At 49.9% G+C, this 15835-nt stretch overlaps 1 protein-coding gene across 1 annotated transcript; it reads right to left on the bottom strand.

Moving 5' to 3' along the window:
• Positions 1-449: 449 nt before the first annotated feature.
• On the bottom strand, positions 450-15545 carry ARHGAP19 (Rho GTPase activating protein 19). The gene is made up of 12 exons (XM_013943385.2): positions 15541-15545; positions 14761-15026; positions 10285-10365; positions 9739-9948; positions 8918-9144; positions 8268-8354; positions 7200-7265; positions 6285-6473; positions 5467-5565; positions 4777-4869; positions 3816-3884; positions 450-3287 (listed from the first exon to the last, which is right to left on the bottom strand). Exons 1-12 carry the CDS (start codon positions 15543-15545, stop codon positions 3231-3233), a joined length of 1449 nt encoding a protein of 482 aa, XP_013798839.1. The 3' UTR covers positions 450-3230.
• Between the last annotated feature and the right edge of the window lie 290 nt (positions 15546-15835).

Raw genomic sequence — 15835 nt, 5'->3', positions numbered from 1 at the left:
CATTATTAGGAAGAAGGAAACAAAAATGCAAGCAGAAACCATCCTTCCTCGGCAGCCAAGATTAGCAAGAAAAGAATGGTTCTAAAGAGAAAAAATGTATTCGTTTGATCCATTATTTATATAAAGTGCTCTTTGTAAACCCAGATTTCCCTTCACCCTGGATAACAGCGGGTGGAAGAGAGAAAGGAAAAGGTCCAACTTTATACCTCCAGTGTGTGAGGAAAGCCAGTCTGTGCACCCTGTGTTGCACTAAGCCCTGGAAGGAATGAGCACAAGTGCCATATAGGAGGATGGTGCTGTCCCTGCAGGCACGCAGCAGCTCACCAAGCACCTCTGCACTCCAGGGATGGCAGCACGGGGTTTCTGAGCAGACACTTCCTCCCTTTTGAAAGCAGACGCACCGCCAAGTCCTCACTGTCCCAATGAAACTGCTTAAGCCACTGAGCAAAAACACTAAAAATAGAAGCATTTAATACGGGGATTTCACATGAACATATGGAAAGGCAGCAGTCTGAAACAGTACATACATAGCATATATAAATAAGGACATAGATTAAAAATATTTCAGAAACCCTAGACTCTGGGAACAGTTAGTTGCTGTTCTGGGAGGAAGCATCCTTGTGAGGCATTGCACTGGGCAGAGCAACAAGGCACATCCAGGCACAACTACAACCCCCCTCGCCTATGACACAGCGGGAACACATTGGGCTGTGACAGCCAGGGATCCTAGAGGCCAAGTCTCTGTTAGCCTCCCCATCCGTGGCACCAGGAGGACAGTACCTTGAGTTAAAGCCCAGGGCACTGATCTCAGGACCTTCAATTCTGAAGCCTTGGGCTGCCCTGCCTGTAGACTGCACCCACCCTGCTTTTGGCAGGGAAGGCATCCGAGACGTGCAGAATGCCAGGCTGATGCCCCAGAGATAACTTCTTTAGAGCTAAGCAAATCTCAGCTGTGCCAGAAATCAGACACAGCTCTTGAGCTAGATCTACCACCAAGGGGGACACAGTTGCTTGGCCATTGGAGGGAAAAGTTACTTTTCTCTCATCTGTAAAGGAACAGTGTATTTAGTCTTAGGAATGAGATAGCCTTGCCAAAACAACATCTCTACAGAGATATAGATACGTCTGAGTATGCTGGGGGGAGGGAAAGGGGGGGGGCTGGAAAAACAAATGCTTCACCCAACAACCACCCTCGATGCAGGCAAAAGCAGAGATAGCAGGACCAGGCCTAGTTCTCTGTGCGCTGCCACTCGGCTTTAGACCTTCAGCTCTACCTCATCTCTGTTCAGAGGCTGAGTCAAGATCCCCAAGTCTCTGCTAGCAGGAAACTGCCTCCCAGAAACTGCAGGGGCAGGGGCAGAAGTGCGATCAGCAAAACACAGCCTGCCTTTCAAAGAAGAGCACACAGACAGTTTCAGCCTCTGGAGGGAATAATTACAGACACATCCAAAAAGCACATACTGCTAACACAGCAACAGCCTCTGCCCTTCCTCACAGCATCCTCACCTGCCTGGTCCCTGCAGAACCAGTGCTCTCCCTTCGCTGTGACAGAGGCTCCCAACACCAGCTCCCACATCTAAAGTCCCACTACTCCCTACATTTTCAAGGCAGCTCTTCCACTTCAGGGTCAGACTGGGAAAAGGTGCCCCAGACAAAGTACCTGGAACATCCCTCTGGATAGAGCAGCACAAGGCTTTGTAGCTCTTAAAAAAAATCACAGTACCAAAAAATGACAGATTCCAGCTAAGTCATGCAGGGCTCTGTTTCGACAGCTCTGGTCAGTTGGACTGAACTCCCTGCTCACATCCTGACCTCACACCTCCTGCCACCAGTTGTCTCAGAAAGCTGTCAAGGACAGAGCTCTAACTCCTGTCAGCTGCTGGTTGTTAAAGATTAGAAGACAATTATAATTGGATTTCAGAGATTATTTGCTTCGCTGAGAAGGGCTGAGAAATGTTTAGACTGATCGTCAGCTGATTAAATCTTTATTTCACAGTAGTGACCCCATGTGTTTCCTGTCCTGGAGTGCTTGCAGACAGCTACTGGGTAAGATGGGCTTATTGGAGCACTTCAGCTTAACAAGGCAGCTGACACTGGCCAGCTGCGACAGGGGTTTATTTTGTATCTAGATGGTTTCATCCCATTTCTGCAGCTTACAGTAAAGAGCTGAATCCAGCTCTAGTCCTTTCCCTCAGTTTAGTAACTAATCAGCCACTTGCCAGATGGGCCACCCAGATATCTTGAGCTAAAGCCTTTGGCACCACTTGCAACAGATCACAAATGGCTGGAGCTCTCCTTTGCCTCTCACGATGCTCAAGCTGTTTTTATGCCGCACATGGACTCCGCCTGCCCCAGACATCCCAGCTTCCAAAGGCTGGGCTGCCATTCTGCCCCGGGACAGCCTTTGCCAGCCTCCTGCCCCCTGAGGAACAAGCCCTGCTCCGCTTAGCCTCCCCTGGGGAACGCTAAGCAGAGACACTCCTTGCTCCCCAGGCAGAGCCAGTGGCAGCACTGTACAACAGGAGCCTGGAGGTGGTAAGCAGCGGCTGCTTCCAGCTCAAACTGAAACAGGGTGATGAGTTTATTGGGGAAACTGCTTTCCCCAGACCCCATTTGAGATGATAGCACCCTCAGCCCCTCCTCTTCTCTCAGGCCCACCCCATGCTGTGTACCACTTGTGTGCTTCAGGGATGGTAGGCAAAAAGGACCCCACAGGAAGCAGAGAGCTGGTCCCTGAAAGCACAAGGAGCATAGCTCCAAAGGAGGCCTGGAGATAAGGTTAGCTGCCAGGATGCACATGAAGGTTGGAGTCCATCATTCTCACTGCTAACAGAGAAGGGGAAGCAAAAACAAGCAGACTTGTTAATAGCTTGGAGCAGAAGGGGCAAAAATACAGCCTAGCACATTGCAGAGAGAGCTGGGAGTACAAACAGGGCCCCATAATGCACGTGGCTCTCCTTGTAAGTGAGCTCTCCAGCTCTTCCCAGAGCCAGCAGGTCAGACATGCTGCACAGGTTTTGGTTAGATAGTGGTTTGCCCCATAGTGGAATGACATATATTTATATACAGATAGAAACAAGTCCCTGCAGTCCTTGCAAAGGTCCGGTTTCAAGAGTGCTGGCATGTTGAAGGCTGCCGTGAGCCTGCAGCGCTCCCCTCTCAGTGCAGCATGTATTATTCACAGCTTGTGAGGCTGGGCATTCCCCACCCATGCATTGGTGAGAGGCGATTCAGAGGGACGATGACTCCTTGGAAAGCAGGCGGGCTCGCACGCGTCTACAGGAGTCCTGGAGCAGAGGATTAGAGAGATTGAACGCTTGAGACACAGAATGCCACACAGGAATAGGGGACAGGCTGTCCTCCCCCTATAGGGGCTCCCACTGCAGTCTTTCCATACCTTTTACCAAAACAGAGCACAAGACATGAGACAGTGACCAGACAAGAACGATTACAGCAGTGGGCCTTGGGCTGCACTAACCTCTTACCTCACTGCCACCTGACAGGCTGTTAGCACCAGCCACAAGGGGCTAGCTGCCCTCCTTCCCGTGACACCCAGCCTGCCAACTCACAGAGGGGCTGTACAGGCCTGTCGGGTGAACCCCTTCAAGGCCTGGCTTCCAGAGCACCCATCGCTCACAGCCCGGCATGGAGCAAACTGCTACAGCCACGGAGCCCACTGCTACAGCCACGGAGCCCGAGACAGAGCCTTGCTTGCAGTGACACTGTCTCTGCAAGTCTCTCTCTGTACTTGAGAGAGCTGAGAGCCCAACAGGCCAGGTTCCCCTCAGGAAGGACTGCGTGTGTGAGCATCTCACCTCTTTCCGGCCCTCTAAAAACTTCAGCTTTGCTTGGGACACATGAGCTGGAGAGCCACATTTCTGTAACTGAAAGAGAGGGAAATAGGATCAGAGAGCTGGGGAGTGAAATGACATCCACAGCCTTCCCTGGGAGCAGGCTGTACTGCCAGAGAGCAGTTCCCACCCAAATCTACACTCGGCCTGCCTAGCCCAGAGGACAGCCCTACCACAGGCAGCGGACTGCAGAGTAAGGGCACTGCCTAAGCCTTAAACTACTGATTCACCTAGAAAAGGAGGCAACTGTCATCCCAGACACTAGACCGTGCCTGCCCCAAGTGTGCAGGCCACTCCGCAAGCCAGCCAAATGGAGGATATTTGTGTGTGTGTTGTGTGGGCTCTTGAGGGATGGGAGGGGGACAGACCCAACTCAGAGTCGGTGCAGGGCTGTATAGCTACAGCTGCACTGCCTGGCCCCAAAAACTGAGCTGGGAACAAGAGCAACCTGAGCAATGATGGCCAGCCCTAGTCTTGACTGACCCACAGAACGAAGGAATCAGAGGGGAGAGGTCTGGGGACTAACATGAACCTAAAGCTTCAGTTCAGTCCTGGAACAGGTTGAGAGCAAAGGTCCAGGAGAGCTCTGTACAACTCAGAGGAAGATGAGAGTGAGGGAGAAGGGCACAGCCAATGCCCCAGGGGCGATACAGGAATAAACGAGAGGGTCAGGACTGCAGTGAGGGTCGAGGGCTGCCACCTCTGCTCCCAGTCCTGCCCTCATTATTAGCCCTGCACTACCTTCCCCTCAGCAGCTTCCCAAGGCCTTGTCTGATCGTACAGAAGAAACTCTGAAACCTTGACTGGAGCAGAGAACAGCAAGCAGACCCCAAGAATAGCTCAAATGAGTGCCCAGGTTGTACTCAAATGCCCCTCCATGCACTCCCTCACTGGCAGCTTCAGCAGGGCTGGGAGCAGCTCTTACCAGGTGGATGTTCTCTTTGCTAGCTCGCTCCGGCTCTGGCGTAACATCCCTGCTCTTCCTCTCCATGATAACCGGTGTTCCCAAAACCTTCCGCTGCCATAAGAAGAAAAGGCTGTTGGCTAGTGCTCAGAGTGCAAAGGGGAAAAGGAAGGGAAGGAGCAGGATGCATTTCTGGTAAACAGGTGGATGCTGGGAAAGAAAACAGGAAGCCAGGCTGGGACAAAGACTGCAAAACAGAACCACCTGAAATACCATTCCGCCAGGCTTAGCCTGCCAGATCCTAAAGGGTTCAGGAGGTGACACCAGGCCTGGCCAGAAGCCCAGACTGTCAGAAGCAGGTACATGCTGCTGTAGAGCAGCCTCCAGCATGCTAACACCTGTTCTAACAGCCACCTAGACAAAGTGACCTGCTCCCTCTCAGTCTTCATCTCATCTCGGGAAGCAACGAAGCCTTCACAAAGATGCACAGATCCTACAGCAGAATGTCTCATAGATAATTACATTTTATACTAAATAAGGCTTATTCTTGCTGTGCTGCTTTTCCCATCCCCAGTGGATCTGTGTTCTTTACCAGACAGTACTTTGAATAGTCCCTACTGTCAAGTGACTTATTCAAGCCAGGACAAGGCAGGAGCACAGAGCAACACCAGAGACTTGCAGCAGAGAGCATGGGTCAGAGGCTGCCTTTACCTTAATGAGACCGCTGAAGGAGCGTGAGCGGGTGCGTCTTTGTGCTGGGGGTGTGCGTACATCAGAGCCAGGAGTGAGAGCTGTAGGATGCTTATTAAACTAGGAGGAAACATGAGAGCAGCATGTTAGCACAGTTACTAGCTTACCAGGCTCTTGCTGCTGTGTGCAGCTCTATCTGTTGCCTTCTTGCCAGACATTGCTTTGGCTTTTCCACACCCCAAAATGGAGAGGCAGCTCAGAGCTGCAGGGAGAAGAAAGCAGAGGAAGGCCACCTCTCCCACCCGGGGTCACAGGAAGCTTGGGTGTGAGGCTGCTTTGTGCTGGCTACCAGGTCAGCCAAGATCAGCAGCCACCAGAGTAGAAAGGGGTTTGAGCAGGAACTGGGGGTTGGCAGACAGGAGAGGCACTGGCTGCGCCCAGGCTCCCTGAAGCAAGAGGTTGACTGGAATTGCTCACTGGACCAAGTGGAGACCAATTTGTCCCACACCATGCAGGCAAGAGGAGACAGGATTTTCCTCTTCCTGAGGTAGCAAGCTCAATTTGGCCATGATCAGGATTGGGGGACTTCTGGCTGGCAAGTCCCTTGCTTGGGAGACAGAGCACTCGGAGCACGGCTTGGTGCAGCAACCACCTCCACTATCAGCCACATTCAGCAGACTTCCTCCTCCCCTTCCTTCATGCAGCTCTGCCTCTTGCAGGGTCCAAAGCTCACCCTCCCCAGAACTGGGAGCAGCTCTCCGGTAGGCCCTGCCTTTAGTCCTGTGCCCAGGATTGCACTGACAAGCACGCCCCAAAGATATCTTTCCTCCCCACACTACCTGCCGAATGAGCTTCTTCTTCTTTGCAGAGTCAGGCATATTGTGGACATGGCGGAAAAGCTCCTTCAGTGCCTCCTCTGTGCGCTGCTGGGTCTCCTCCTGATGGCAAGGGTCCAGTCGGCTTCGCTTCTGAGACTTGAGAGGCTGCAGCTCCTTGGAGCTGGGAGAGGTCAGCAGATCCAGGTCATCCTGGGAAAGTGGAGAGAGCAGTTGCTTGCCATGCTTTAATCCGAATGAGCTACCCATCTGAGCCACACTGGGAACTGTCTCGTGAGCTGCCTCACCCCAGCGAATGCACAGGGCTGTGTTTTCCCTACCCCTCTGCAGCAGCACTGCACCAGCAGGCCCTGTGCCAGGCAGAGGTGACAGCAATACAAAGGTGACCCCATTGCTTCTTCCCTCCCTCCTGGATGCCAGCTGCAGGAGCTCTAACAGGCTTGAGAAGGGTTACTGCAGCTCCTTCCAATGCATCTTCCCTCTTCTGCAGCTATATGGGGCAGGGAAGCATTTGCTGGAAAGACACAGATAAATCTTATCCCAGCAGCAGCAAGTAGCCTTTATTAGAGTCCCTCTTTGCAGCAGCCTAGCCATGGCAGTGGATGTGTCTGCCTGCAAGGCGTAGCCCCACAAAGTAGCAGGTGCTGCATGTGATGGGCACAGGGAGGAGGTTTGCTGCTAAAGAGGGGCTGGTGGCTTTCCCGGTGTTTTTGATTAACAGATGCTTCAACTCTGCCCAATTTCCCTAATGCAATTGCTTGCACTACCATACTGTAAAGTTTCCTCACCCCTGCTCTCCAACAGATCCTCCTTCATGACTTGGTTTGTTCTCAGCTTCTTTCGCTCACAAACATCCCTTGGCAGTAGCATAGCCTCTGCCCTTTCCTGGAGGGCAGGCACTGCATTTGCCGGCCTTACCTTTGATGCGTGGGCTCTGGATCCAAGATAGTGGAGCCTGGCACATTCCCGGATGTAAGCTGGGGCCTGGGCAGAGGAGAGATGAGACCGTGAGCACAGGAAAAAGCCATGCATGTGTTCAGTGTGCTTGACTTTGGGAGAAGATGCAGCCTCTCCAAGAGTTGCTCCTCAGCTGCACCACACAAGCCATTTCTAAGACTCAGCTGTTTAGGGCAGACCAAGCAATGGTGTTTCATGTCCCCAGTGCAATCTCTGCTCACAGTTTCCCTTTGAAACATGTAATCAACACAAGGGGAACACAGAATGACAGCAGCTTCCACACGAGCTTTTTCCAAGCAATTCCCCCAGCTCCGAGCAGGCCAAACAGGGGCCTGACAAAGAGGGCAGAAGGGGCACTTTCTATGGGAAGACTCTATGCAGAGAGCAGAAGCCCACAGAACAGGACCAGGAAGGTCCTGGGAAGCCAAGAGACTGTTCTGGAAACACTTCCCTGGAGGGACCCGCAGACAGCCCCACACTCCTAACTATGTTATCACAGCACCCCACGCAAAGCTAGACAGAGAGGCTCAGGACCACAAACTCTGCCCATAACAGCACCGGGTTGACTGTCACATGCAGAAGTGTTCACAACAAAGTGACCCGCATTAGGGATTCAGGTGCCAGCAGCCCTCATCCAAGATGAGTCCCTTCAATTTCCTTATCCCACCAGAACCCCAGAGTTTCCCAACACAAGCCCCACCACTAATTGCCCCAAGGAAACCGGTTTCCCATATGGAAAGCAGGTGCTGAGTGTCCAGCAGAGGGTGGTATTACACTGCACCGTGCCTCTGACCTCGCCAAGGCAGAAAAGCTACCTCCACGGCTGTGTCCTCCTTCCCCTGGGCTGCTTGCCCAGCCAAGACTTCCTCTCTAGTCACTAAAAAAATAGTTTTTTGTATAAATCCTCCTCCTCCCACCACAGAAGAGAGTGCCCAGGATACACCCCTGACACCTGAGGCCTGTCTGGACAAGGGGCATTCAGTCTCCTGCAGAAGGGGCAGGAAGAGCAGGACCTCGAAGCACACTTACTTTGAAGAGTTTCTGTGAGTGTTTGATCATGAAGGTCACTCCGTTGTTTAGCTTTGTGATATTCTCCTGCAGGTCATTTGCTGTCACCTGGCAAAGGGACACAGCCCAAGGAGCAGCTGTTAGAAGGGGAGGAGGAAGGGTCTCTGTTGCCTGTGTTGTTTCTGGGACATGGACACATTCAGTGGCTCAGCAGGAGCTCAGCTCTGAGGAGATGGGCAGGCAGGGCTCACAGCATGCCAACGTGCAGAGTTCATAGAGCCAGTGCTGCTCTGAGAAGAGCTGGCCTAACATCTTGGCCACCCAGACAACTCTATGGCAAAAGAGTTTACCAGCAGCCCAAGAAACCTTGCAGAGAGAGGTCTGCAGGGTTTGCCCAGAGCAGTCATTCTTAAGAAGCAGGACTGTGCTGTGCTTTAAATCTTACTGAAAAAGAGGAAGCATCAGTGGCAAACGAGACCTACAGCAGGTCCAGGCTGAACACCAGGACCCTGAGTCCTGCCAGGCAGCTCCACCTCACCATTGCAGTCTCCAGCCCTCACATTAGTGTTGCAACACTCATCCTTCCCATCTCAGTGCTCCCCTATAGGCCTGCCAAGCCTCTCCTTTCTACCCTGCAACATCCCACAAGCAGATACTGAGGCATTGCTCACATTTCTGGGCCACAGGATGTGGGGTGCAAACATGAGGGCAAGATTGTGGGCAGACATCTTGTTCTTGTCCTGCTTCTTGGCTGTCTGGTAGAGCAAATCCAGCAGTAGTTTGAGCAGGCTGCGGTTGGGCGCAGGAAGGATCAAGAACAGCAGCTGGAGGGCTTCGATTTGGCGCTCTTTGTCTGGAGTGCTAGTCTTATTCCCCTTCTCATCAAACAGCGTCAAGTCTGCCAAAGCACAGGGCAGAATGTGAAGGACACACATTGCCTTCCCCAACAGCAGGCCCATTGCAACTGGTTACCCTTCCCTCTTCACACAGCCAGTTCTCCTCCAAGCTTAGCTCTTGACCCTCCAGTTCCCTTCCCCTGGCTCCCAAGCCCCTCAAATGCTACGTTAATCTGTGGTACTCCTCCCACAGAATAACACAGTTGCTAATAGTTTTGATGGGTTCCAGACGGAGTAAGTTCACACAAGATAGTTCAATAAGGGTTACTAAGTATGTTGAAACCACACCTGGCTCGGGAAACCTCCAGACTTAAAATAGTTGGAGACTCAGGTTACCCAGCGCTCTACTCCTGTACTTCCCTAGGCATCTGCTTATGCCTGCTGCTGGAGAAAAGAAATTGGGCTAGAGAGATCCAGTCTGATTTCTTAGGGTTTTCAGCTCCAATCTTTCCACCATAAGGCTCTTCTTACCCTGCTTTTAGGAACTGCACTTCAGGATCTCCAACAGCCTAGTGTGTGGCTCTGCAGCATTACCAGCTCTCTATGAGGCTGGCTTCCTTCCCTCTGCTCATCGCTGTCTCTTGTTGTTCACTCACCTGCAATTTTGAGGTGGGCATGGAAGTGCTTGTGTGTCAGCAGGGGCTCTGGTAATTCGCCCAAGAACATCTTCAGCAGGGTTGCCACATCATTGGAATGAAACTCCCCAGAGTCCAGGTCAATATCTGTACCACTGTTCAGAGCATCCTTTAGGATTTGTTGCCTGATGCTGTTGCCTGGCACCCGAAACAAGCCTTCTGCTCGTAGATCTGCTCAGCAGAGGGGAGGAAAAAGGCCCCTGGTTATTCAGAGGCTGATTCCCTTCCTCTTACTAAAGCAGTTCTCCCCCCTTTCTAGAGCTCATCGGCAAACCTCAGTGAGCAGCATTCAGAGCCATGACTTCAGGCTGAGTCACACCAGCAGAAAGAGTTCACAGAAACAGGGGGAAAGAGATGAACTCATCTGCTAGGCAATCCTGAGGAACAGTCATCTAATCCTGCCCCAAATTCCTATTGCTGGAGAGGCTCAGAGCTCACCTCTCGGCCTCTACTAGAGACCTGAGGTGGCCCAAACAGATAGGAAGGCAGTAAGACAGAGTCACTTACGTTTGTGCAGATATTCAATTAGCTGGGAAACCTGTGCAATGCCTTCTTCTGTCAGCGGTGAGCCAAACACCACCCCTTTCTCTGCAGAACAGAAGATAGTATGTTCAGGCAGCTCAGAGCCCAACAGTCCCAGAGAAGAGTGCTCCCCAAAGAACAGGATCTCAGCATGCAAAGACCAGTGCACAAAATTGCTAAGGATGAAGGTCACAAGGACCCCTAATAGATGTTATCTCACAAGCACTCCCAGATAAGGCACTTCATCTCCCAATGCTGTATTTGCAAGGGCTTCATCATCTTGCTTCTTACCTCAGCTTAATTACAGTCTTTATCAGCCAAAGCAAACATTCTCTAGCTCCCGAAAACACCACCACAGCAGATGTTTCATTTTTAAAGGGCATATTATCTGCAAGCACAGATGCTATGGAAACAGCAGTCAAAGTGGGAAAAGCAGATGTGGCAGCCTGGACTTCCCAGGTGCCTGCCCCACAGGCACACTGCACAGCTGGAAAGTGAGGCCCAGATTAGTCCTCACTGTGGCCTGACATGCAGGGAGGCAGAAGGAAGAGCTGCAGCTACAAGACGTGGGAGAAGGGAACAAGCACCAATGAGGAGACATGGTTTGACTAGCTCATGCCAGCTTCCTTTTCAGAGATGAATAAACAGCAGTGAATCTCTCTCCCATGTCAGCTGCCCTGGCCCGAGTACAGTAAAGTATGAAGTATCAGAAGGCTGAACAAGGAAGAACTAGAAGAAGGGAAAGTAGGGAAGCAATGAGCTGGGCCCTTCTCTGTAAGGAACACTGACAGCTCCTCTCACTCCTGGAGTTTGCTTTCATCTCATGGGGCTGTTAAAAATCAGGCATGAGTTGCCAGCTCCAGAGCTCCAGCCCCAAAGGGAGAGAGAGAAGCAAAAAGGAGCTGAAAGGAAGGAGACCCCTGTGTGGAAAGAAACATTAGATGAGAAGCCCATTTTAACTGAAAAGCACTTGTTGAAACACTCTAGAAAACTGTTCCTGTCCAGAGAGGGACTTCCCAGGTAAGAGAGTAGGTATCAAGCACGGTAATGTTTTCTAATAAATGGGGTCTTGTGAGTGAATGACTTTTTTCATCAGATACACACAACCAGTACACTCTGTGCCTCAAAAGGCTGAAGCAACTCCCATGACTTTCAGCGGCAGCAACCAGAACCAGGGGCACCACTCCTCCCCTGAGAAGAATGTAGGCTTTGACCACAGCTAGAGATGAAACGCTGGATAGACCATACTGTGCATGCTGACTGGGACTGAGAACTGGAACCAGGCACATAGCTGGTTTGTCCTGTCCTTGCACTTAGGCTTCAAAGAGCCATCAGATTTAAGAAAAGAATCTACCTCCCCTCCCCATCACCAGACTTGCAGGAGCACAGGTCACTTCTGAAGGCAAGCTGGGCATCTGCACCAGCTTTCTGGGACTGAAAGTTTTCCTCTTATTGTTGCAGCTGATAGCCAAGTGATCCAAGCAGTGCATTGGCTGGCCTGATAAAAGTTATCATCTCCCCCATAAGCTTTGTCTTGCTTTTTTTTTTTTCCTCATAGCACATGGTGATTTTACAAGCTTTTGGTCTGTTGTACTACAGATCTTACTGTTCTGAGGTATGGATGTTCACGGCATGTGGGAAAGACCAGGTTAACCTGTGCACTTCTCAAGCAACCCTCCTGTGCAACTGAATTTATCCTGCCTGAAGAATGATCCACTTTCTTCCAGGACTTCTGAAATACATGGTAAGCCACCAAGAACTCCAACCTCCTGTTAAATCAAGAACTTTCTGATCCCTCTCTGATAAAGCACATGCAAAAGGTCTTCAGTCTTGCAGAAGGAAGGAGGACAATGTGACCTCTTGATCCTCATGTAAGATCTGAAAGGCTTGAGCGTGAAGTGAAAGAATGGTTAGTAAAAGATTCTTGTCCTTGAAGAAAACTAAATTCATTATACATTCATCAGATAGAATCCATAGTGGCCAGGGAGAGGAAAACACATCTTCGGGAGACGTGCAGGGTCTGATGAATTCGATTTACTTTTAAAGTCAGAAGTTGATGTCTGAATGAGAATTTGATTCTCAAAGAAACTTGAAAGGAGTGTCTGGAGAATGGATGCTGAGTTATAAAGGCTTAGATGTTATTGTACAATTGCTTCAGAAACTAAGCAGCAGCATGAGATTGAGTTTCCTGATGCTCAAAGAAGTCATAAGTATTTGCAGTTTGATCAGCTCTGAGCTCTACGGTCCTTGGCCTCTGGCTTTGAAGAAATAAAACCTGTTTGTTCTAGCTGGTCTATAACACCAAGAGAAACAAAGGATAGCTCTAAGATGAAACATAGTACATGAAATTGATTTTCTCTGTAGGCACAAACTTGTTCTCAGAGTCTGGAGTTCACAGATAGTGCCTGTCAGTGCAGGAGACACTGCCATTTGCAGCCTGGGAGTGCAGCCAGCTGACTTGGAAACATCTGTTTACTGTAACTGTAGTGCAGACACATGGCCATGGAAACACACTCAGTCTGTATTGGGTAAGGTGGAGCTCCTGGTGGAAGAGGAGCTAGCAGGAGACATCAGTTCTGAAAGCTGGTAAGAACAGTGCTCCAGCAGAGTATGGCTAATTTTAAAAAAGGAGCCAGACAAGGCTGACAAGCCCCTCCTGGAAGGTTTTGAGAAGAACAGGGAAGTTTCCATGAACACTAACAAGATACATCTGATTCTGTTTCTCCCTCACTCCTGTTTGTCAAATGACATGTCTAAATTTCAGAGGTCCTGTTATTCTTCTGTGACAGAGGTAGGTGCAACACAGGTCCAAGCACAGTGTAACTGCAGTTTGGGAGAAGAGTGTAAAGATCTGTTATTATAGAGCAGCAAGGAAAAATCATGGTGATACTAAGTAATTCTCACCTAAGGATGCTGAAGTACTTGATTTGCAGTGCTTGATTTTCCCCTGCAGTGCTACCCAGCCCAGCTCTGCCAGAGTGAGCGTGTCTATCAGGGATCCCTCCGGGTAAGCCAAGAGCGGAGGGCAGATGCCAGTACCAGAGACTTCAGTCTAAGCAGTGGAGCTCAGAGATTATCCTTATAGATGCTTAAGGTTGGTAGAAAAAGGAACACTTAGAGAAACCATAAAAAGACTGAAAGCCAAAAAACCCAGACATACTGGTAACGCTCTTCTCAGAGGTGCTCATGATAGCAGAATTGCTCAAAGTAAACAGGAGATTCATTAGAAGTATTCAATCCCAACTGCCAACATTTGAAGACAGCTACCCACAGCTTCTTTGCCAGCAGACAGGCAGTCTAGCTAGGAAACCATGGCTGAGGAAGGGATGTGAGAGGTGTCCAGGGAGAGTCGGTTTCTGTCCAGATAAGTGAGAAAGTTTAACTGAATTTATGAGGAAAACCCATCCCCTTGAGTGAGGACAGAGGTGTGAGAAGGCACACACACCTGGAAAACCTTTTAAGATACAACTAAACTCAGTTGTAACTGCCAGCCACTGGTGAGAAGAGGATGTGAAGACACAAGTGCTCAAAGGCAAACTTCAGACTTCTGAGAAGGGTGCTGGGGCTGACATTTCATGATTACAACAGCCAGACTTGAAAGAAAAGGTACGAACAGTCAGGTCACCAGAAGAAAACTCCAGTTGAGTGTTAGAAGCTATGCTTGCCTCAGCAGAAGAAAGAGAATAAGTCACCCCCGTCAGGGTCAAAACTGGGCTTGAGCAGAGACAGAGCTTTGTCACTGCCTCACTGGAACTGGGATGTGGATTGGAGCAGCACTAGCACAGGGATGGGAGAAGCTTACCTGTTCTACAGATTTCTAAGCTGCACAGACATGACCTTCAAGAAAGCTGGGATAACAACTGAAGGAGACAGAGGGCACTGAGTGAAGTCAGTGGCCTGGAAAACTGAGTGGGCATTACTGTTGTTCACAGAAATTGACATTCTCAGCCTTTACTGATGCTCTGTCATTAATGAGGAAAGCTAATGAGCTAAGGAAAACAGAAGTATGAATTACCACAGACAAAAATAAGCATGCTGCATAGAGAGACAAGGACACCTTGGCATGCATTGGAAGAACCTGCAGTTTGATCTGGGACACCTCTCCAGCTCCGTGTCATCCACAGAGCCAGACCAGAAAGAGTCAGGGCCAAAGCTACATTTCTGTGGTTTGTGCTGCACCAAGCACAATGAGCAGCCAGCTGACTGTGGCCAACCCGAACATAAACCCCCGGAAGAAGGACACTCTAGAAGTAGCAAGGCACTTCCTGGCTGAACTTCCTGGCCTCTGTTCTGTTGCTTTCTAAAGCTGACATCCCCAGAGATTACAAACCTACAGTATTAAGCACTTAACACAAACTTGAAACAACAGGCCTGCACTGAAAGTTTTCTAAACTACATGTAACAGATGATGACAGTCAGCATCACTCTAAAGGTGGGTACCAGGCACCATGTCATACTCACCTTTGCGTTTCAGAGACATCAGGGAACGCAAAAATCCAGAGGCTATGCTGTTTCCCCCGGGCAGCTTTGGGTCTTCCTCTCCCATCAGCTGGGCCAGCTCTGCCCCAGGCAAGTCAATAAGCCTGGTGATGTTGCTGACCACGAGCTCTGTGAACACTTCCGGTTTTTCATGGCGCAGCTTCTCCACAAAGAAGTCAGGATTGAAGATGATCGGCTGGCTGCGGAGGGAGGAGTCATTGCAAATGACAAAATTGCAGATGGCATCACTGGAAAAAAGGGAAGGAGAAAAAAAAAAACAATATCTCCTCATCACTTTGTTTTTACAGCCAGCTGGTCTGCCCTGAGGGAGACATCTGCCAAAAAAGGGGCTACGAGTCTACACCAATGGTAAAATGTCTTCGGTGAGTGTTCAGCACAGCACAGTTTAATTTCCCTTTGGAGCAAAAACATTTTTGGCCTGTTTGCATAACAGTCCAAAACTAGCACTCCATAGTGTGATGATAGCATTTGCAACACATGAGAGCACCCAAGTGAAGAAACTCTTACTGTATTCACTTTCTCACAGCTCAGGGAGCTACGATATCTAATATTTCACATTAACTCATCACTCTCAGTCTTAAATAAGTTTGGTCCTGTCCCTTTTCCTCTTCAGAAATTCATTCTCAGTGGCCTTAAAGTCTAAATCCCAATCTAAATTTATTCAAGGCCAGCTTATACTCATCAGTTCCTGTAGCCGTTCCATCATCACTACCTTCCTAGCAACAAATACAGAGCTCTCACGCCATGGGACTTTGTTTCTAAGGTCGTAAACATGCAACACTCAGTTCTGCTAGGGATGTGGTCAGATGCTCCCAGGTGACAAGCTACCAGCTCCTCAGTTAGTGCTCTCTGCCAGCTACAACAACTGCCCAGCTATGTGCTCTGGGTCTGAAGTGAGTGTGAACTCATCAGTATTAGCATGAGCTGCTCAAGACCAGTCCCTGAGAAACCCGTAATAACCTTCTTCCTAATAGATCTTTTTGGCTCATCCGATTCTTGCCTCTTGTTCAGGCTGTCCTTTATTCTACCTCCCAAT

This window comes from Apteryx mantelli, chromosome 7 (assembly GCF_036417845.1).
Source record: "Apteryx mantelli isolate bAptMan1 chromosome 7, bAptMan1.hap1, whole genome shotgun sequence".
NCBI lineage: Eukaryota > Metazoa > Chordata > Aves > Apterygiformes > Apterygidae > Apteryx > Apteryx mantelli.
This window is presented reverse-complemented; position numbering and strand designations above follow the sequence as displayed.